The sequence below is a fragment of the Geotrypetes seraphini genome, chromosome 1 (genome assembly GCF_902459505.1).
Source record: "Geotrypetes seraphini chromosome 1, aGeoSer1.1, whole genome shotgun sequence".
NCBI classification, from domain to species: Eukaryota; Metazoa; Chordata; class Amphibia; order Gymnophiona; family Dermophiidae; genus Geotrypetes; species Geotrypetes seraphini.
The window spans coordinates 129735158-129758383 of record NC_047084.1 but is presented as its reverse complement, the minus strand read 5'-3'; the positions used below and the strand labels follow the sequence as shown (position 1 = coordinate 129758383).

Sequence of the window (23226 nt, the reverse complement as noted above, 5' to 3'; positions counted from 1 at the left end):
GTGGATTGATTCTTCACTCCATCTAAAATTACAAAGACTAGGTGACACTCGATGAAGTTACGGGGAAATACTCTTAAAACCAATAGGAGGAAATGTTTTTTTCACTCAGAGAATAGTTAAGCTCTGGAACGCGTTGCCAGAAGATGTGGTAAGCATATATAGCGTAGCTGGTTTTAAGAAAGGTTTGGACAAGTTCCTGGAGGAAAAGTCCATAGTTTGTTATTGAGAAAGACAAGGGGAAGCCACTGTATTGGTAGCATGGAATATTGCTACACCTTGGGTTTTGACCAGGTACTAGTGACTTGGATTGGCCGCCTTAAGAATAGAAACATAGAAACATAGAAATTGACGGCAGAAAAGGGCCACAGCCCATCGAGTCTGCCCATACCAATGACCCACTCCTTGACTTTTACTCCCCTATAGATCCCACATGAATATCCCATTTTCTCTTAAAATCTGACACGCTGTTGGCCTCAATCACCTGCTGAGGCAGCTCGTTCCAATGATCGACTACCCTTTCGGTGAAGAAGTACTTCCTAGCATCACCTTGAAATTTCCCTCCCCTGATTTTCAGCGAGTGTCCTCTGGCTACCGAGGGCCCTGTAAGACTGAAGATATCATCATTCACCTCTATACGCCACGTGATATACTTAAAGGTCTCAATCATGTCCCCCCTCTCTCTTCGCTCCTCCAGTGAGTACATCCGCAGTTTTTTTAGCCTTTCTTCATACGTGAGATCCCTGAGCCTCAAGACCATCCTGGTAGCCATTCGCTGAACCGACTCAATTCTCAACACATCTTTCCGGTAGTGTGGTCTCCAGAATTGAACACAATACTCAAGATGAGGTCTCACCATGGATCTGTACAGTGGCATTATGACTTCAGGTTTTCTGCTGACAAAACCCCTACGGATGCAGCCCATCATTTGTCTTGCCTTGGACGAAGCCTTCTCCACTTGATTGGCAGCCTTCATATCATCGATAATGATCACTCCTAAATCACGTTCCACCGTGGTCCTGGACAAGGTTTCACCATTTAGTGTGTAAGTTCTGTGTGGATTTTTTTTGCCTAGGTGAATTACTTTACATTTTTTAGCATTGAAGCTTAGCTGCCAAGTTGATGACCACTGTTCCAGCTGCCATAGGTCCTGCGTCATAAAGTCAGGCACACTGCTTTTGCCTACTATGTTGCATAGTTTGGCGTCGTTGGCAAACAGTGATACTTTTCCTCTAAGCCCTTGGGTCAAATCTCCTATGAATAAATTGAATAGAATCGGCCCTAAGACGGAGCCCTGAGGTACTCCACTCGTCACTGCTGACATTTTGGAGGAGGTACCGTTTACCATCACCCTTTGAAGCCTACCATCTAGCCAATCCCTTACCCATGTAACTTCCCGGGAATAAACTGGAGTATTGGGCACTCAAATTGCATGAGGGAGATCAAATTCCTGGAGGTCACGAGGGATTGTTTCATGGAACAGCTGGTCACGGAACCAACACGGGGTGATGCCACTCTTGACCTAATCCTCAACGGACTAGGGGGACCCGCTAAGGAGGTGGCGGTACTAGCCCCACTAGGAAACAGCGATCACAACATGATCCAGTACAGGCTAGAGATTGGATCATCAAAGGTAAAAAGAACTACAACGACTGCACTTAACTTCAAAAAAGGGAATTATGATGCCATGAGGAAAATGGTGAGAAAGAAACTCAACGACAGCGCAAGGAAGATGGACTCCGTAGAAAATGCCTGGGCCCTACTCAAGGGCACAGTGCACGAAGCACAGAACCTGTGCATCCCCAAGTACAGGAAAGGGTGCAAAAAAAATAGAACAAAAAATCCAGTGTGGATAACAAATGCAGTAAAAAAAGGCGATAAGTGACAAGAAAGCATCATTCAAAAAATGGAAAAAGGACAAAACAGAGGAGAACCAAAAGGAGCATAAAAAACACCAAAAGGAGTGTCACCGAGTGGTTAGGAAAGCAAAAAGAGAATATGAAGAGAGACTGGCGGGGGAAGCAACAAACTTCAAATCATTCTTCAGGTACGTTAAGGGGAAGCAACCAGCAAGGGAGGAAGTGGGACCCTTGGATGATGGGGACAGAAAGGGAGTGATAAAAGAAGAAAAGGAGATAGCTGACAGGCTAAATAAGTTCTTCACGTCAGTCTTCACGAGGGAGGACACAACCAACATTCCGGAACCTGAGGAGATCGTAAAGGGGGAGCAGGATGAAAATCTGGTCCAACTAGAGGTAAGCAAGGTGGATGTCCTCCAGCAGATAGACAGGCTAAAGAGCGACAAATCGCCAGGTCCGGATGGCATTCACCCAAGGGTACTCAAGGAACTAAGGAATGAAATAGCTGAACCACTTCGACAAATATGCAACCTATCCTTAAAAACTGAAGAGATTCCGGAAGACTGGAAAATAGCAAATGTCACGCCCATCTTCAAGAAAGGCTCAAGGGGAGATCCAGGAAACTACAGGCCGGTGAGCTTGACCTCGGTCCCGGGAAAGATGATGGAAGCGCTGATTAAAGACAGCATCTGGGAACACATCGACAACTATGGACAGTTAAAGTCGAGCCAGCATGGCTTCTGCAAGGGCAGGTCATGCCTCACGAACTTATTATACTTCTTTGAGGGGGTAACCAGCCAGGTGGATAAAGAGGAATCCATAGATATCATTTACCTTGATTTCCAAAAAGCTTTCGACAAGGTGCCACATGAAAGACTACTAAGGAAGCTATGGAACCACGGGGTGCAAGGGGAGGTCCACCAATGGATCAAAAACTGGTTGGCGGACAGGAAACAGAGGGTTGGAGTAAAGGGCCATTACTCAGACTGGCAATGGGTCACGAGCGGAGTTCCACAGGGGTCGGTGCTGGGACCGCTACTTTTCAACATATTCATTAACGACCTGGAGGCAGGAACAAAATGTGAGGTTATTAAATTTGCGGATGACACCAAACTATATCGCAAGGTAAATAACATGGAGGACTGCGAAGATCTCCAAAAAGATCTGACAACACTGGAAGAATGGGCCAAAAAATGGCAAATGAGTTTCAACATAGGGAAGTGCAAAGTCGTACATATAGGGAAAAAAAAACCAATGTTCACTTACAAAATAGGGGGGATCAGCGCTAGGGGTGAGCGACCTTGAAAGAGACCTGGGAGTGATGATAGACACAACATTGAAGGCGTTGGCACAGTGTGCAATAGCCTCAAGGAAAGCAAACAAAATGTTGGGTATCATTAAGAAGGGTATCACGACCAGAAAGAAGGAAGTCATCCTGCCACTGTATCGTGCTATGGTGCGCCCGTACCTGGAGTACTGTGTTCAATTCTGGTCGCCGTACCTCAAGAAGGACATGGAGGTACTTGAGAGAGTTCAAAGAAGAGCAACTAAGCTAATAAAGGGTATGGAGGACCTCTCATATACTGACAGACTGAAAAGACTAGGGCTTTTCTCCCTGGAAAAGCGGAGACTTAGAGGAGACATGATAGAAACCTTCAAGATCATGAAGGGCATAGAAAAAATAGACAGGGATAGATTTTTCAAATTAAGGGGATCAACAAGTACAAGGGGACACTCAGAGAAATTGAAAGGGGAGAAGTTTAGAACAAACGCTAGGAAGTTCTTTTTCATACAGAGGGTGGTGGATACATGGAACGCGCTACCGGAGGATGTGATAAACAGGAGCACGCTACAGGGGTTCAAAGAAGCTTTGGATAGGTATTTGGAAGACAAAGGGATTGAGGGGTACAGATAAGAGTAGAGGTATATTATAGGGATGGGATTAGAGATAAATTAATCAGGGATCACTGTTCAAGCACTAGGCCTGATGGGCCGCCGCGGGAGCGGACCGCTGGGCAGGATGGACCTTTGGTCTGACTCAGCGGGGGCAACTTCTTATGTTCTTATGTAGTGAATGTGTCCCCTAATCTCAACGATTTTAGTTTGTTCAACAGCCTGCGGTGTGGGACGCTATCAAAAGCTTTGCTGAAGTCCAAATATATCACGTCCCCGGTATCCAGATGACTGGTCACCCAGTCAAAGAAGTCAATCAGATTAGATTGGCAGGACCTTCCCCTGGTAAATCCGTGTTGGTGTGGATCACGTAAATTTTCTTCATCTAGAATTTTGTCGAGTTTCTGTTTGATCAGTGTTTCCATGAGTTTGCACACTATGGATGTAAGACTCACCGGTCTGTAATTTTCTGTCTCTGTTCTGCAGCCCTTTTTGTGGAGTGGAATTACATTAGCTGTTTTCCAGTCTAGGGGCACTTTTCCCGTGCGCATGGAAAGATTGAAGAGCACGGATAGTGGTTCAGCCAGAACTTCACTCAGCTCTCTGAGTACCCTGGGGTGTAGATTGTAGGTCCCATGGCTTTGTCTACTTTAAGTCTTGAAAGTTCGTGGTAGACGCTACTGGGTGTAAACTCGTAATCATGAAACAGGTCATTTTGGCTGTCTCTTGTCTGTAGTTGTGGACCATCTCCCGGTGCTTCACAGGTGAATACTGAGCAGAAGTATTCGTTTAGCAGTTCTGCCTTGGTAGTATCAGATTCTGCGTAGTTTCCATCTGATTGCCTAAGGCGTTCTATCCCATCTTTGTTTCTCTTCATAGAAATATAGAAACATAGAAATAGACGGCAGATAAGGGCCACGGCCCATCTAGTCTGCCCACCCCAATGACCCTCCCCTACCTTTCTCTGTGAATAGATCCCATGTGTCTATCCCATTTGGCCTTAAAATCAGGCACGCTGCTGGCCTCAATAACCTGAAATGGAAGACTATTCCAGCGATCAACCACCCTTTCAGTGAATAAGAATTTCCTGGTGTCCCCGTGCAGTTTCCCACCCCTGATTTTCCACAGATGCCCCCTTATTGCCGCGGGACCCTTGAAAAAGAAGATATCTTCTTCCACCTCGATGCGGCTTGTGAGATACTTGAATGTCTCGATCATGTCACCCCTCTCTCTGCGTTCCTCGAGTGAGTACAGCTGCAACTTATCCAGCCGTTTCTCGTACGGGAGATCCTTGAGTCCCGAGGCCATCCGGGTGGCCATTCTCTGGACCGACTCCAGTCTCAGCACATCCTTACGGTAATGTGGCCTCCAGAATTGCACACAGAATTCCAGGTGGGGCCTCACCATGGATCTATACAATGGCATAATGACTTCAGGCTTACGGCTGACGAAACTCCTGCGTATGCAACCTATGATTTGCCTTGCCTTGGATGAAGCTTGCTCCACTTGATTGGCAGTCTTCATGTTCTCACTGACGATCACCCCTAAGTCTCGTTCTGCTTAGTTCTTGTTAGGATCTCGCCATTAAGGGTGTAAGTCTTGCATGGATTTTGGCTGCCCAGGTGCATGACTTTGCATTTTTTGTCATTGAAGCTGAGTTGCCAGGACCTAGACCAGCGTTCCAGTAGAAGTAGGTCGTGCATCATGTTGTCGGACATTGAATTTATGTCTTGTGTGCTTTTGCCCACTACATTGCTTAGTTTGGCGTCATCGGCGAATAATGTTATTTTATCTCGCAGCACTTCTGCCAAGTCTCTTATAAAGATGTTGAATAGGATCGCTAATGTACCTAAAGAAGGATTTGTCCCCTTTTTTAATGTTCCGTGCTAGATCTTCCTCTGTTCGAAGTTTGGCTTCCCTGACTGCCTTTTTGACAGCTTTAGATCTGGCCAGATAGTCTTCTTTTGCCTCCCTTTTCCCAAGATGTTTGTAGTTGATAAATGCTTCTTTTTTCTTTTTAATGAGGTCCGAAATTTCCTTGCTGAACCATTGTGGTTTTTTGTTTCTCCGGCGTTTGCTAACTGTATTTATGTAGCGGCTAGATGCTTCGTTCAGGATGGATTTTAGATTTGACCACATAGTTTCCGGATTGTCAGTTTCTGCATGGTTTTGCAGCTCTTGATGGACAAAGTCTCTCATGTGGTCGAAATCTGCGCCCCTAAAGTTGAGGACCCTCGTTGCTGTGTTTGATTTAGAGAAGCCTTTCCTGAGGTTGAGCCATACCATGTTGTGGTCACAGAGGCCAGCGTGTCTCCTACTGATACCTCTGAGACACTGTCTCCATTTGTGAGTACCAGGTCCAGTATTGCCTTTTCCCTGGTGGGCTCTAATACCATTTGTTTGAGTTGTGCACCCTTAATGGAGGTTAATATTCTTCTGCTACCACTCGTAGTCGCGGAGAGGGTGTTCCAGTCTGCATCTGGTATGTTGAAGTCCCCTAAGAGTACTGTGTCACCACGCAAAGTGATGTTCTCTATGTCCTCAATCAATTCCTTGTCTTTGTCTTCCTATTGTCTTGGAGGCCTGTATACCACACCGAGGTAAAGGCATTTTTCATTCCCTCTGGCCAGGTTTACCCAAAGTGATTCCCCTGTGTACCTAACCTCTATGATCCTGGTAGTTTTGATATTATCCTTAGTGTATAGTGCTACCCCCCTCCTAATTTGCCCTCTCTGTCCCGACGAAGTAGATTGTAGCCAGGTATAACCATATCCCACCCATGCGAGTCTGTGAATCAGTTCTCGGATATCGCTACTATGTCAAGGTCAGCATTCCTTATCTCTGTTTCTAGTTCCAGGATTTTGTTGCCCAAGCTGTGTGCATTAACATACATTGCTCTCCAAATTTGTGATGAGATGCCTATCCCCGTTAGTGTGGCTCTTGTTTTTTTGTGTATACTATACCTTAGGCTCAGAAGTGTGGGTTTTACTTGCTTCCCCAGGGTGGATCCTTGCTGCTCTGGAATGTATGTATGTACCCTCCCTCAACTTACCTAGTTTAAAGCCTTCCGAAGTAGGCGTGCTAGTCGATGTCCAAAAACTTTCTTGCCTCTCTTTGTTAGGTGTAGTCCGTCAGGTCCCTGTAGTCCTTGTAGCGCCTCTTCGTGGTCTAGGAATCCAAAGTTCATCTCTAAACACCATCCGCGAAGCCACTCGTTGGTCCGATGGATACGCTCTTCCCTGTCTCTGCCTTTGTCTCTTACTGGGAGAATTGATGAGAAGACCACCTGTGCTCCTGTCTGCTTCAGCTTTCTTCCCAGGGCTTCGAAGTCTTTAGGGATGCTGTCTGATGTGCTTCTGGCAGTATTGTTGGTACCTACATGAATGAGAAACATAGGGAAATGGTCAGTAGGTTTCAGAAGTTTGTCTATACTGGTGGTGATGTCCCGGATCCTGGCTCCAAGGAGATAGCAGACCTCCCTTGACTGCAAATCTGGTCTGCAAATTGGTCCTTCAGTGCCTCTTAGCATGGAGTCTCCGATGACCACCACTCTACACTCCTTCCGAGGGGGGGGGGGGTCGAGCAGCGAGAACTGTAGCTGATGTTCTGTGTTCGGAATCCTCCTGAGCCCCCTCTGTTTCATCCTCGACATGAAATCTGTTCTTCAGGGAAAGTTGTGGGGTTGGTGTAGAACTGCCCTGTTTGAGAGAAAAAGAAGAAGAAAGTGAGAATGGGGGGGGGGGGGTTTCTTTGCTTGCCAGTAGAAGAGGTTACCAGCTGCCAGGGACCGGCATCTCCAATCATTTCCTGTATTCCAATCATTGAATTTAGAGCTGTAGGTTTGGGAGTGCCAAGGATGGTCTTGTCGTGCGTTCGTTCTGTGATATGAGACAGTTCCTGGATGGCATCGTCGATGAAGGCCTCATCCTCTCTGATGCACCTCAGGCGTTTCACCTCCTCCCTGAGGCTCCGCAGTTCCTGCATAATGTCCTCGTCCGCTTCTACCTGTCTCATCTCCTCTGTCTGCGTAGAGACCGAAGCATACCGTGGGAGGGGGATGGCCTCGGTCAGCACTGATACATCTGTTCCCCGCTACTGTTCTTGATGTACCATTGGTCTGATCCAGTAAGGCTATTCTTATGTTCTTATGAATCAATTTGTTAGTTTTTCTAGTGGTTCATGGCATGCATAAAATCCTTCTCCAGCACCAAAGCTCTAATTAGTCAACCTTCTTTCTATCTTGTTTCCGTAGTGTCCAGTTTTCGTATCTGTAATTGATCACTGAGAAAATGAGTGCGTGGACAAGTTTGATCTTCGTTTGGAGTGTTATTTCCTTGTCTTTCAATACTTAGTTGAGAGCTTTCATTGAAGAGCGCCAAGTGCTGTTCTGCAGAGTATTTCTTCCCTGCTAGTTGCTTCTTTCTTTACAAAAGAGCCCAGGAGATTGAAATTTTTTTATAAGTTCTGTTCTATCACCTTCAGGCTCAAAATCTTCATCAATTTTCTGTGTTCATGATCTTCATTTTGTTTGTCAGTTCTAATCCCATGTTATGACTTCGGCTTTGACTTTTCTCAGTAGAAACAGCATATCTTCTTTGGCGCTGCTGCTGAGCGTTGTATCATCTGCACAGAGCAGGGGCTGCCATCTCAGCAGCTGTTGTACATTAGAGAATGGCACGGGGAAAAAAATCTGTCCCTGTCACTGCCCCTTCACCTCCCCGAACCCGCCGTCCCCTTCACCGCCCCGCCCCCGAAACCGCCCCTTCCCTGCACCGATCGCACGCATGGCCCCTTCCCTACCTACCTCTGACCAAATCTATCTCCCTCCTTCCCTCCCCCTTACCTTTGCGGCGCTATAGAAAAGAAAATGATTCCGGCAAAGCCTGCCTGTGCCGTCCTGCAGTCGCGTGTGTGTGGGCGGAAGCTTCTCCTCTGACAATTGTCATTTTATAAACACAAATAAAACAGAGCAAGGTTCAACAAAACCCATCTCCCCTCTCTTTCACAAATATCCCCTTCACTATTGTGAAAACTGAACAAACCAAATTACTACAGAATGCTACATAGAAAAATCAAGCTAACAGAATACTTTAGTCACACATGGTAGGAATAGTGTTAGGGGAGTGCAAATAGGGCAACGCCCCTGGTCAGAGAGAGAGCCCTAAGCCAGCTGGAAGCTAAAGAAGCACAGCCTGGGCTTTGCGGTCCCCATTTATGTCTAATACCAGCTCTAGCAGGATACATATTTCAAATCTGAAATATTCTAATCACAAAATATAAAATAAATTTATTTTTTTTCTTTTTGTTGTCTGGTAATTTTATTCTTCAAATCACATGAGTCTCAGGCTTTGGTTTTAGGTTCCTTTTGTCTTCATTGTGGCATGGCTGGCTCCTGAAGGTAAAATAGGCCTAAGAGGAGCTAGGGAGGAGATGCAGAGTCTGACACGGGTGCAATTTTTTTTTACCACAGGAGTAAGACTTTTCACCACTCCCACGGGGCGGTAAAAGGTCTTTTCCCCATTCCCGCGGGGCAGTGAAAGGTCTTGTCTCCATTCCTGCGGTATACCAGTTGCAAATGTCTGCATTCCTGCGGTGACCTGCGGTTTACCTCAGTAAATGGTCCCCGTGTCATTCTCTGTTGTGCATGTTCTGGTGCCTTACACAACACACACACAATGAAAATTTTTGCTCATAAAAGGGGAGATGTTCTCTTTTATGCATCACAAGGAGAACTCATGTAAATACTAATGAGCTCCTTGTGATGCATTTGCATAGGGTTCTCTGTGGCTGCTATGAGGATCAGTAGCATCCATGGAGAACCCTTTGGAACATCAAGAGGAGCATTTCTGTGCCAGTAAGACTGCTTTGGAGCATTGGGGCCTAATGGTTTAAGAATCCCCTCTGTACGTCTATTTCCTGAGTGAGTATGCCAGTTGCAAATATGATTGTTAATAATTATAATAATAATTTTATTCTTATATACCGCCATACCCAGCGAATTCTAGGCGGTTCACATCAATTAGATTAGGATCTGCATTGACATGCAGATTTACAACACTTTATCAGATTACAACAAATTTAGCCAAACTTGGCAGATGAAGAAGGAAGAGGGTACAAAAAAGGGAAGATAGAAGCGATCATGAAGGAGGAGATGAGCCGAGCGAGGGGCCAGGAGATTGCCGGAAGGGGGGACGGTTAAGGGTCTTGTTTGCTGAATAGGTAAGTTTTGAGTAATTTTCTGAAGCCGAGGTAAGTGGGGGCCTCGAGTATCATTTGGGCTAGCCATGGGTTCAGCTTGGCTGCTTGGAAGGCGAAGGTTTTGTCTAGGAATCTTTTGAGATGACAAAGCTTTAGCGAAGGGAAGCTGAATTCTGCGGGATTTCTTGTTGGTGCAGTAAAGGTTAAAGTGGGGATTGATGCATCTTGGCGAAAAGCCATTTACCGATTTGTAGCAGAAGCATGCGAACTTGAAAAGCACTCTGGATTCGAATGGCAGCCAGTGGAGTTGGTGGTAGAACGGGGTGATATATTCCCATTTCTTTAGCATCAATTTGCCACCTAAGTTGAGAAATTTCAACACACAAGTTCCTCAGAATGCCACACTAGATATTCGTGTGGTAGCCGTCCTCATAGGAACTTTTAAGTGTGTGAGTTTGTTGTTTTCTAACGTTTCATAAAGTGCAAGTGCTTCAATAAATAATTATCATTTTTGTTGTATTTTTAAAGAATTACTGCAAAAGCAAATACTTAGCTTTATAAAACTGGGTCTGCCTCAATCCCCACCGACGCGTTTCATAATTTCATCAGGGTTGGGGATAGGGAGAGCTATAAAGAATAGATAATAAAAAAAGTTGTTAATAATGAAAAACCCCAGTAGACTGAAAATTTAAGACTAAGCAATTGCTACATATCTTACCAGAGCAGTTTGAAATCTGAGCATATTGCTAGATCCCTGTTGAGAGTGCCGGGTTTGTAAACTGGCCGCGGCATAGAGGTAGACTTGATAAACCAAATCCCCGGATCATGTGACCCCATGGTGGCCAATGAACAGCTGACAAGACATTTTAGACTAAATGGATAGGACTGAACCAAGGAACAAAACAGGGAGAGTCACAAGGCTGTTGTTAACCAATCACTGGTCAGATTTAGACCATGGGGATACATTGTATTGAGCTGATACATCCAACGAAGCTCTTTTATGTTTCGTTGGATGTATCAGCTCAATACAATGTATCCCCATGGTCTAAATCTGACCAGTGATTGGTTAACAACAGCCTTGTGACTCTCCCTGTTTTGTTCCTTGGTTCAGTCCTATCCATTTAGTCTAAAATGTCTTGTCAGCTGTTCATTGGCCACCATGGGGGGGGTCACATGATCCGGGGATTTGGTTTATCAAGTCCACCTCTATGCCGCGGCCAGTTTACAAACCCGGCACTCTCAACAGGGATCTAGCAATATGCTCAGATTTCAAACTGCTCTGGTAAGATATGTAGCAATTGCTTAGTCTTAAATTTTCAGTCTACTGGGGTTTTTCATTATTAACAACTTTTTTTTATTATCTATTCTTTATAGCTCTCCCTATCCCCGACCCTGATGAAATTATGAAACGCGTCGGTGGGGATTGAGGCAGACCCAGTTTTATAAAGCTAAGTATTTGCTTTTGCAGTAATTCTTTAAAAATATAACAAAAATGATAACGATTTAAAAATACAACAAAAATGATAATTATTTATTGAAGCACTTGCACTTTATGAAACGTTAGAAAACAACAAACTCACACACTTAAAAGTTCCTATGAGAACGGCTACCACACGAATATCTAGTGTGGCATTCTGAGGAACTTGTGTGTTGAAATTTTTCAACTTAGGTGGCAAATTGATGCTTAGTGGGACTTTAGTATTGTTACTTTGGTGCACATTTTGATTTTGAGTCCCATTTCTTTAGGCCATAGATGAGACGAACGGCGGTGTTTTGGATCATTTTTAGTCTCCTGGTAGTTTTCTTTGTGGAGTTCAGGTAGATAATATTGCAGTAGTCTAGAATGCTGAGAATGGAAGATTGTACTAGTAGGCGGAAAGAGGTGTCGTTGAAGTATATTTTTATGGTGCGGAGTTTCCAAAGTACCGAGAAGCATTTCCTGACGATGAGGTCGATGTGATTTTCTAAGGATAAATTTTTGTCCAGAGTGACTCCCAGAATTTTTAAGATATGTTCGAGGGGGAAAGTCATTCCTTTCAGTTAAATTGTAGTGTCCTTGATTAGGGGTGGCTAGAAAAAATTTTGTTTTGTCAGGGTTTAGTTTCAGCCTGAATGATAGCATCCAGAGTTCAATCTGATTTAGGATGTTTGTAATGTAGTCGAATAGTTCTGGTGAGAAACTGGTTAGAGGGATGGCTATTGTGATGCCATCTGTGTAGATGAAAAATTTGAGCTTGAGGGTATATAGGAGGTTACCTAGGGAGGCCAGGTAGATATTGAACAGGGTGGGGGTGTTCTGCCAGGGTTGCCGGATTTTTGGCCATGTAAAATGTTCCCACAGAGGATGGTTAGGTATGAGTTTCTTTAAATATGATTGTACTTGCTTTGGAAGTGTTTCGATATGGGTTGTTTTTTTTAACTGTTTGTGGGTTCTATAGTATGTGTTGTCTGAGAGCTGTCTGTGTCCTTCTCCAGTGTAATTTCAGGTATCCAGGTTTGATTATTTTGTAAACTTTTGATGGCAGCTTGTTCTGGTGGGGAAAGGTTGTACAGAATTTTATTTAGTTTGCTGGTTAATTAATTTATACTGGTCAACCCATCTCTCTGCTCACCTTTGTTTCCTATATAGTATATCAATGGGGAAAGGCAGCAGAGAGTTCCATTCTGTAGCAGCTACTCCTTCAATTACAATATGAACTGATGATGCATGTGATGACATTTGTGTCATAAGAGGCGTGTCGTACACACAGACAGAAGCACGCAGCTTTCCTTTGATATTCTCTTAGTTACCAGTCCAAAGGAGTCTGCAGTCAAGACCTTGCCCTCATACATCTGCAAAGGAGATACGCAGTTACAGGTCATGCACAGGCGTGGCAAATTTCCAGTAGAATTTTATTAGATTGATATGGATTAAAACTGTGGTATTCCAGGAAGCAACAAAAAGAATGTCATCGAGTGGTCAAAAAAGCAAAGAAAGAATCCGAAGAGAGACTAGCCAAGGAAGCACGAAATTTTAAACCATTCTTCTGATATGTGAAAGGAAAGCAGCCGGCGAGTGAGGAGGTGGGACCTTTGGACGAGGGAGACAGGAAGGGAGTGGTAAAGGAGGGAAAAGAGGTGGCTGACAGACTAAACACGTTCTTCTCGTCGTTCTTTACAAGAGAAGGCACATCCAAAGTGCCTGAACCGGAAAAAATCTTCAAGGGGGATCAAGAGGGAAAATTATCATACATGGAGGTAAGCCGCGAAGACGTGCTCAAGCAGATAGATCCAGAGGGAATCCATCCGAGAATACTGAAAGAGCTCAGAGACGAAACAGCGGAGTTACTGCGGCAGATTTGTAATCTATCCTTGAGAACAGGGGTAATCCCGGAGGACTGGAGGATAGCAAATGTTACACCAGTCTTCAAAAAAGGATCAAGAGGCGACCCGGGGAACTACAGACCGGTGAGCTTAACCTCAGTTCCGGGGAAGATGGCCGAATCATTGATCAAGGAAAGTATCAGTGAGCACATAGAAAAAAATAATCTGTTGAGAACAAGCCAGCATGGTTTCTGTAAAGGAAGATCATGCCAAACGAACCTACTGCATTTCTTTGAGGGGATAAGCAAACAACTGGACAAAGGTGACCCTATACACATCGTATATCTGGACTTCCAAAAATCCTTCGACAAGGTACCCCACGAGCGCCTACTAAAGAAGCTGTGGAGCCACGGGGTGGAAGGGGACGTGCACAGATGGGTCAAAAATTGGCTGGCGGACAGGAAGCAGAGGGTAGGAGTGAAAGGGACACTACTCTGACTGGAAAGGGGTCACGAGTGGTGTCCCACAGGGGTCAGTGCTGAGACCGTTGCTGTTCAATATATTCATTAATGACCTGGAAACAGGGACGAAGTGCAAAGTTATTAAATTTGTGGATGACACAAAACTCTCCAGTAGGGTCAGAACTGTTGAGGAATGCAAAGATCTACAAAGTGACATGAACAAGCTGGGTGAGTGGGCAAAAAGATGGCAGATGAGCTTCAATGTAGAGAAATGTAAAGTCTTGCACATAGGGAAAAGGAACCTGATGTATAGCTATACGATGGGAGGGAGGGTACTGGGGGAGGACAACCTAGAAAAAAACTTGGGGGTATTGGCGGATACAACGAAGAAGCCAGCGGCACAATGTGCAGCGGCCTCAAAGAAGGCGAACAGAATGTTGGGCATTATCAAAAAGGGTATCACTACCAGAACAAAGGAAGTTATCCTGCCGCTGTATCGAGCGATGATGTGCCCGCATCTGGAGTACTGCGTCCAATACTGGTCTCCACTAAGAAGGATATGGCGATACTCGAGAGGGTCCAGAGAAGAGCAACAAAGATGATTAAGGACATGGAAAATCTTTCATATATTGAAAGGTTAGAGAAACTGAGACTCTTTACCCTGGAAAAGTGGAGACTTAGAGGGGACATGATAGAGACTTATAAGATCATGAAAGGCATAGAGAAGGTGGAGAGGGACAGATTCTTCAGGCTAGCGGGGGGTCATCAAAAACAAGAGGGTATTCAGAAAAGCTGAAAGGAGACAGATTCAAGACAAATGCTAGGAAGTTCTTCTTCACTCAGAGGGTGGTGGACACCTGGAATGCATTTCCAGGAGAGGTGATAGGACAGAGGACAATATTGGGTTTCAAAAAGAGATTGGATGACTTCCTGAAGGAGAAAGGGATTACAGGGTATAGATAGAGGGTTACTATACAAGTTACTTCAGGATTAGGGTATAAATAATTTAGGTGGTGGAGAACTTACAGGTCATGGATCTGGGCAGCCGCCATGGGAGCGGACTGCTGGGCATGATGGACCCCTGGTCTGACCCGGCAGAGGCAATGCTTATGTTCTTATTCTATAACCTGACCTGAGGAACTCAGAAGACCTGTAAAGATTGACTATAGTTTCTGGTTTCTGAATTTGATCACAGTGGGCTAGTTTGACATGAGTTAGATAAAGTTGCTTTTTAAAATTTGTGGAAATATTGCCATTCCATCAATTTTCAAACAAGGAAATAATTTACTTCCCAAAGCAATACGCACTGTTCATACTGTTCACAATAAACTCTGAATTAGGAAAAATTTGTGTTCATGGACATGGAGGCAAAAAAGAGGGAGAATATTCTCTAAAAGACCTCACCACCCAATCATTGCAGTCATTCTTATGGTAAACAAAAGTTAAAAAATGCACTTATCTTATTTGTTTGGCTCCGTTTCGGTTCTTCTTCAGGGAATTAAAAAATAAAGCTCTATATCTTAGTTACTTAAACGTTGGGTGTCAGTCTCAGAAGACAGAAAATCATTCTTCAATTGCCACTGCTTCGGAAGATTATGCAATGTTTGGGTGGTGAGGTTTTGGGGGGAATATTCTCCCCCTTTTTTGCCTCCATGTCTCTGAGCAAAAATGTTTCCTAATTCAGAGTTTATTGGGAATGGTATGATCCGTGTGAAGTAAGTTCTTTCCTTCTTTGTACTGATTGAGATTCATCCTCCCTCCTTTTTTTGTTTTTGACTGATTCCATCAGTTTTCAGCATCCATGTTTTGTTTTCGGCAGGCAATCATCGCGTAAAAAATCATCAGGCTTTGCTGCAGTCCATCAGCTTCTCACTGAGCGATGGCCCTCAACTCCTGTCCACAGAAGCCTATCCAATACAGCAACAGAAAAAAATATTGACTTTGAGCTTGATATCAGAGTTGAAATTGATAGTGGCAAATGTATGCTGCACCCAACCATCCTTCAACAGGAACATGATGATATAAACTTGAAGAGGTAAAAACTGAATAAAACTGGGTCTAATCAAATGATTGTCTGTTTTTTCTCCAAATCTTGTTCTATATAGAATTGACTATCAGCCTCTCATTGTAATCTAGTAGTGTGAAGGGCAGTTCGAGGTGCCCTTCTTTATACGTGCATGTAAATGTTTAGAATACTAGCGCTTAACCGCTATTCTGCAAATAGAGGGGTGTACACATGACTGGAGCATGGGCATAACATAAATAGAGCTCCCACATGTGTAGAATTTACTAAAGGTAGGTCTTGCCAGACAAATCTGATCAATTTCTTTGACTGGGAGACCAGAGAATTGGATAGAGGGAGTATGCTAGATGTGGTGTATTTAGATTGTATCAAAGCCTTTTGACAGTGTTCCATACAGACGTCTAAAAAATAAGTGCCCTCAGGATGGGTCCCAAAGTGATGGGCTGAGCCAAGAACTGGTTGAGTGGAAGGCGACAGAGGGTAGTGATAAATGGAGATCGCTCTGAGAAAAGGAATGTTACCAGTAGAGTACCTCAAGGTTCTGTTCTTGGGCCTGTTCTTTTATAAGCGATATTGCTGAAGGGCTGTCAGGTAAGAATTGCCTCTTTACAGATGATACCAAAATCTGCAATAGAGTAGACATACAGAATGGTGTGAATAACTTGAAGAAAGACCTTGCAAAGCTTGAAGAATGGTGTGAAATTTGGCAGTTAAGTTTTAATGCTAAGAAAGGCAAGCTCATGCATTTGGACTGCAAAAGCCCAAGAGAACAGTACAGTTTAGGGGTGAAGAACTTTTGTGAATGAAAGAGGAGCTGGACATGGGAGTGATAGCATGTGATGATCTTAAGGTCAAAAAGATGACAGCAAAAGCTAGAAGGATACAGAGGGAGAGATGTGGGCCAGTAGGAAAAATGAGGTATTGATACCCCTGTATAAGATTCCGGTGAGTCACCACGACTATAATTAGGGAAGAAGCAAAGATTTTGAAACCTGATGTTATCCACCTCAGAACAAATGGCCTAGCCACACCACAGAAATGACCTACCTGCACCACAGAAAGCTTTTCGGGAGCTGGGAGAGGGGTTAAAACCTTTTGTAAAAACTGTAGCTTTTTCAGAAGTACTGCCTACTTATGGAAAGGGTGAGGAAAAGAGTACAAAACACTGAGAACTTCAATAGGTGGCCAAAGCCTGGTGTCATCAAGAAGGCTTTAGGTACATAGGAGGATGGAGCAAAACATGGAAGAACAAGAGACTACCGGTATATTGTAATGATGGGCTGCACCTTACCATAGCAGGAACAATTCAGGCAATATGTTGCTAGGCATTTAAACTAGAAGGTATGAAGGTTACTTCCGGTGGCCACCCCCAGCAAAAGACAAGATTTGATGATTTGATGATAGCAATGAAAATAACTGTAAGTGGTATAATAAAAAATATATATATGTATATTAGCAATCCACTTCCTAGCGATGCAACAGGAAATGAGCTGAAATTAAAAACTCTACAAAAAATGAGATTGCTGCGGAATAGTAGCTGGAAAGCAATGATAACAAATGCTCACAGGCTAAGCAACAAAAATCAGGATCTGCAAGCCCTGGTGTTAGAGGCAGATTTGGATATCGTTGCTATCACCGAGACATAGTTCAGGATGCCAACATACCAGACTATAATCTTTTTAGGAAGGACAGAGATGGTCGAAAGGTGGAGGAAGAGCTCTCTATGTAAAGACAGATATCTAAGCGACTGAAATGCAGGGGGCCTGGGGAAAGGAAGAAGCAGTATGAATTGTTTTGAAAAGAGAAGATGGAACGTCTATCCACTTGGGTTTTATCTATAGACCTCCCACTCAATTGCAGCAAATTGACAAAGATCTGATTACGGATATATAGAAAAGTTGTTGCTGGGTGATTTCAACCTGCCGGATGTGAACTGGAAAGTTCCGTCTGTGGAATCAGAAAGAAGTAGGGAGATTGTGGATGCCTTTCAAGGGGCTCTGCTCAGACAAATGGTGATGGAACCCATGAGGAAGAAAGCAATACTGGATTTGGTGCTCACAAATGGTGAAGTGTCTCTAATGTCCGAGTGGGGGCCCACCTGGGAAGTAGTGATCATCATAAAGTGTGGCCACATAAAGGATGGCTACACAAAACTCAAAAGTCCTGGATTTCAAGTGTGTTGACTTTAGTAGCGAGGGAAAGTACCTGAAGAAAGAGCTGATTAGATGGGAAGACATAAGGGAAGTGGAAAAACAGTGGTCCAGGTTGAAAGGTGCAATAAATAGAGCTACTTTTGTGTGAAGAAAATAAATAAAAACAAGAGAAAAAGGAAATCGATACTAGTGGCAGAAAAAAATAAAGGCAAAAGAATTGGCATTTGTGAAATATAAAAAAACCTCAAGATGAGGAGTAGAGAAAGGATTATTGGATGACACCGAAAGAAGTCAATAAAGAGATTCGTATGGCATAAGTGGAAGAGCAAATGGCTATAAATATAAGAAAGGGAGACAATTTATTCAGGTATATTAGTGAAAGGAGGAAGACAAAATGAAATTACGAGACTGAAAGAAGGTATGAATCGCTATGTGGAGAGTGATGAGGAAAAGCAAATGTGCTAAACAAATACTTCTGTTCGGTGTTCACAGAAGAAAAACATGGAGAAGGACTGCAATTGGTCAGCAAAGTTACATCTGAGAATGGAGTGGATACCGCACCGTTCACTAGACAAATCAGGCAACCAGAATTCATTAATAGACTCCTTGTACCCCACTCCACCCAACGTACACTCCGTTCAACTTACCAAAATTTACTTGTAATCCCATCATTAAGGGTTATTAATCCTATGAGAAATTGCATTTTCTCTGTCACCACCCTCACATTATGGAACTCAGCGCCAGCTTATATTCAAGAAATTAATTCATTAGACAAATTTAAATCCAGTTTAAAAACTATGCTTTTTGAAGATGCTTTTACAGTGCAACCGTCCTTTTAAGTATGTTCTCTTTTAACCAAATAGTAGAATTTTTTTCTGACTAGCCTTTATGCTCAAGAAAAAACTGCAGTGTCCACCCTTCCTTTTGTTCTTTCCTTTCAGAATATTGTAGTTCTTCCCCCTCCTTTTTGTGCCAGTATATTTGTCTGTTTTAAAGTTTAGTTTTTTATTGTTGTTTTTGTTTTTAAAAACTTTGATGTTATTTTAATATTTGATGTCATTTTATTATTCTGTCTTAATTATCTTTACCCTACTCAAATGTATTATGAATGTTAGCCGCTTTGAAACTTTGAAAAGGCGGGATAACAAAATTTAAATAAACTTGAAACTTGACTTGAAACTTTATGAACAACTTGAAAAATTGAAGCTGTGCAAAGCTATGGGACCACCCAGGATATTGAGAGAGCGCCGAGAGGATCTGGCAGGTTCTCTTAAAGATTTGTTCAATAAATCTTTAGAGATGGGAGAGGTTCCGCAGGACTGGAGAAGAGCAGATGTGGTTCCTCTTCACAAAACTGGTTGCAGAAAACTACAGCCAGTAAGCCTCACTTCAGTTATTGGAAAAATAATGACAACATTGCTGAAGGAAAGGATAAGAAATTCTTAGAATCTAATGGATTACAAGATCTGAGGCAACATGGGGTTACTAAAGGTAAATCATGCCAAACAAATCTGATTGAATTATTTGACTCGGTAACCAGAGAAGTGGCTCAAGGATTTGCGCTAGATGTAATTTACTTACTACTACTACTATTAATTATTTCTGTAGCGCTACCAGACTTAGATTTCAGCAAAGCCTTTGGTACAGCTCCTCATAGGAGGCTCTTAAATAAACTCTATGGGCTGAAGTTAGGGCCCAATGTGGTGAACTGGATTAGAAACTCATTGACAGGTAATGGTAAATGGAATTCACTCAGAGGAAGGACAGGAGTGCCTCAAGTATCGGTGCTGGGACCAATTCTGTTCAATATGTTTGTGAGCAACATTGCTGAATGATTGAAAGGTAAGGTTAGCCTTTTTGTGGATGATACGAAGATTTGTAACAGAGTGGACACCCCGGAGGGAGTGGAAAACATGAAAAAGGATCTGCAAACGTTAGAATGGTCTAGCGTTTGGCAACTAAAATTCAATGCAAAGAAGAGCAGAGTGATGCATTTGGGGGGTAGAAATCCAAGGGAACTGTATGTGCTGGGAAGTGAGAAGCTGATAAGCACAGATGGAGAGAGGAACCTTGGAGTATTTGTATCTGAGAATCTAAAGGCATCTAAACAGTGTTATAAGGCGGTGGCTGTAGCTAGAAGGATGCTAGGTTGTAAAGAAAGAGGAGTAACCAGTAGAAGAGGGGAGGTGTTGATACCCCTGTATAGGTCATTGGTGAGGCCACACTTGGAGTATTATGTTCAGTTTTGGAGGCCATATCTGGTGAAGGATATAAAAGACTTGAAGCGGCCAGAGGAAGGTGACAAAAATAGTAAGAGGTTTGAACAAAAGAAGTAAGAGAAGAGACTGGAAGACCTAAATATGTATGCACTGGAGGAGAGGAGGGACAGGAGAGATATAATACAGACATTTAAATATTTTAAAGGTATTAATATAGAACCAAAACCTTTTCCAGAGACGAAACAATGGTAAAACTAGAGAGCATAATTTGAAGTTACAGGGAGGAAGACTTAGGAGCAATGTTAGGAAATTCTTCACGGAGAGGGTGATAGATGCCTGGAATGCCCTCCCGAGGGAAGTGATGGATGAGGAAAACCGTAGTGGAATTCAAAAAAGCATGGGATAAAAATAGAAGATCTCTAATTAGAAAATGAAGAATGTAAATTAAAGAACTAAGGCCAGTACTGGACAGACCTGCATAGTCTGTGCCCCATATATGGTGATTCAGTGTAGGATGGGTTGGGGTGGGCATCAATGGGAATTCCACTAACTTGGAACATGAAGATGTTACTGGCCAGACTTTATGGTAGATATCTTGCAAACAATGGGATGGTTGGATAGGCTGGAGTGAGCTTAGATGGCAACTTCAGCATTTGGATCCTAGGACAATACTAGACGTTACAGTCTATGGCCCAGAAATATCAAAGAAGAGACAAGTTAATCATGCCTTTTTTAATGGATATAACTTATGAGCAGACAGGATGGACCGTTCATTTACTATGTTACAATCTAGAATATTCTGTACAATTCTGGAGACCACACCTTCAAAAAGATATAAACAGGATGGAGTCAGTACAGAGGAAGGCTACTAAAATGGTGCGTGGTCTTCGTCATAAGGCATATGGGGACAGACTTAAAGATTTCAATCTGTGTACTTTGGAGGAGAGGGAATCCAAAATTTGAAAAAATGTCACTCACCAGCAGTGGCTCACCTTGATATAAAATGCCTTTATGAGTATAGGCTGCTTTTGATATTTATGAAAATATATATAAAAAGTTTTTTCTACTGTGCACAGTAGTGGGTTTTGAAGCTCTCTGGGTCCCTACATTTTTTGGGGTGTGAATTTTTTGCCAATGATAAAAACAATGCTAGCTTAAAAATCATCAATGATTGCTACGTGATATATAACTGAGGCTTTTTCTCCACTTTTTTGAGTGAATGTTGGATCGATATTTGGACCCACTGCTGGTGAGTGACATTTTTTCAAATTTTGAGTTTTACTGTCACTTCGATCTCTGTTTGAGAGACATTTAAATACCTACGTGGCGTAAATGCGCATGAGCTGAGTCTCTTTAATTTGAAAGGAAGTTCCTGAATGAGAGGGCATAGGATGAAGTTAAAAAAATGATAGGCTCAGAAGTAATCTAAGAAAATACTTTTTTTTACAGATAGTGTGGTAGAGGAGACAAAGACTGTGTCTGAGTTCAAGGCATGCAAGATCACTTAGGGAGTGGATGCTGCGGATGGGCAGACTGGATGGGCCATTTGGCCTTTATCTACCAGACTACTGTATTGCACCTCTCTGTTACATTTAGGTACTTGTATTGATGCCAGCTGTGTTGCTGGTATAACTGTGAATGCCTAAATGCCACTTTAAGACTAGTATTCTACATTCTGTTATAGACTTAGGCACTTTCCATGCAGCATCTGTCTATCTATGAATGCATTAATCCATTTTCCTCCTAGTCTGTACTGGAATTTTAAAGTGAGGGTGCATAAAGCTGCAAGCGGATCACAAATTACACAGAACACCCAAAGTGAAACATGGAAGAGGCATGCTGATTAGCTGTCATTTCTGCTTGTGGTACCTGAAAATTTTAACTTTCATTTTCTAACACTGATAGCTCAGATGTAGCTCACAACTTGAATATAAACTTCCAGTGCAATAGGTGAAACAGTCTAGACAAATGGGTTATTTCCTTATAGGCACGTGCTGCTGCAGAAGGAATCCACTCTGGATTTTTCACTCTGCCTCTGCTGTACTTCACTGAGTTCTCTAGCTCTACCTACAATTCTTCTCTTCTGCACGCGTGCCTGCAGGAGCGTTTGTTCTGCTCTTCCCATTTTATTATTTTTAATTCAATGTAATTTTGTCCCTTTCTTGGGTAATTTGGTGCTTGGAGCAAATTTGAAGCTCTGCCTGCTTGAGAATTCTCAGACTATGGTCTGTAGCTGACAGGGTACCTGTTAGCCAGCCTGCTTAGTTTCTCCCTGATGTGGTCTCACCTACTATTAATCAGGGGTTGAGTGCAGGCTGTCGCGTGCCCTTAGGAGGTTCAGTAGTGTCTCGCAGAGTGCTGGCTTTATCTTCACACCTCTGCCCTTCCCGGTATGTACCTGTTGGTCTGCAGGGGTAGAGAAGTAGTCAGACATAGGAGTCTGACTGGTGGCCCCAAGATCAGCTTTACAGAACCATTCCTAGCATTGTGGCAGTGAATTTTCTCATCCAGATACTGTGAGAGACCTGAAAGCAGGTTGCAGCACAGATCCTGTCAGGTCACAGTGATTATACATGTTGACAGCCTGGAGTACCGCAGGGCTCGGTCTTGGGCCCAGTACTATTCAATATCTTTGTAAGGGATCTGCCTCAGGGACTTCGAGGCAAAATTACATTATTCGCTGATGACGCTAAACTATGCAACGTTGTGGGCAGCGCGGCAGAATCTAACGGTGCAACCATGCCCGGCAACATGGAACAGGACCTACTATTACTAGAACAATGGTCCAGTACTTGGCAACTGAATTTTAATGCCAAAAGATGTAAGGTAATGCACCTTGGTAACGGAAATCCATGGAGAACGTACACCCTGAATGGTGAAAACCTAATAAGAACTGCAGCAGAACGGGACTCGGGAGTAAACATCCGGAATGATAAGAAAGTTGCTAATCAGGTGGAGAAAGCATCAGCAAAGGCTAGACAAATGCTGGGATGCATTAGAAGAAGCTTTATCAGCTGAAAGCCTGAAGTTATACTGCCGTTATACAGATCCATGGTGAGACCTCACCTGGAGTACTGTGTTCAGCTTTGGAGGCCACATTATCAAAAGGATGTGAAGAGA

At 43.2% G+C, this 23226-nt stretch overlaps 1 protein-coding gene across 9 annotated transcripts in view; it reads left to right on the top strand.

Moving 5' to 3' along the window:
- The window catches only part of KIAA1109 (KIAA1109 ortholog), a 908505-nt gene that overhangs the window by 642720 nt on the left and 242559 nt on the right, over positions 1 to 23226 (top strand). For all 9 annotated transcript variants that reach the window (XM_033938537.1, XM_033938601.1, XM_033938589.1 and 6 more), the window contains one exon: positions 15531 to 15746. In XM_033938537.1, the coding sequence (XP_033794428.1) occupies positions 15531 to 15746 (216 nt within the window). The remainder of the gene's footprint in view (positions 1 to 15530; positions 15747 to 23226) is intronic.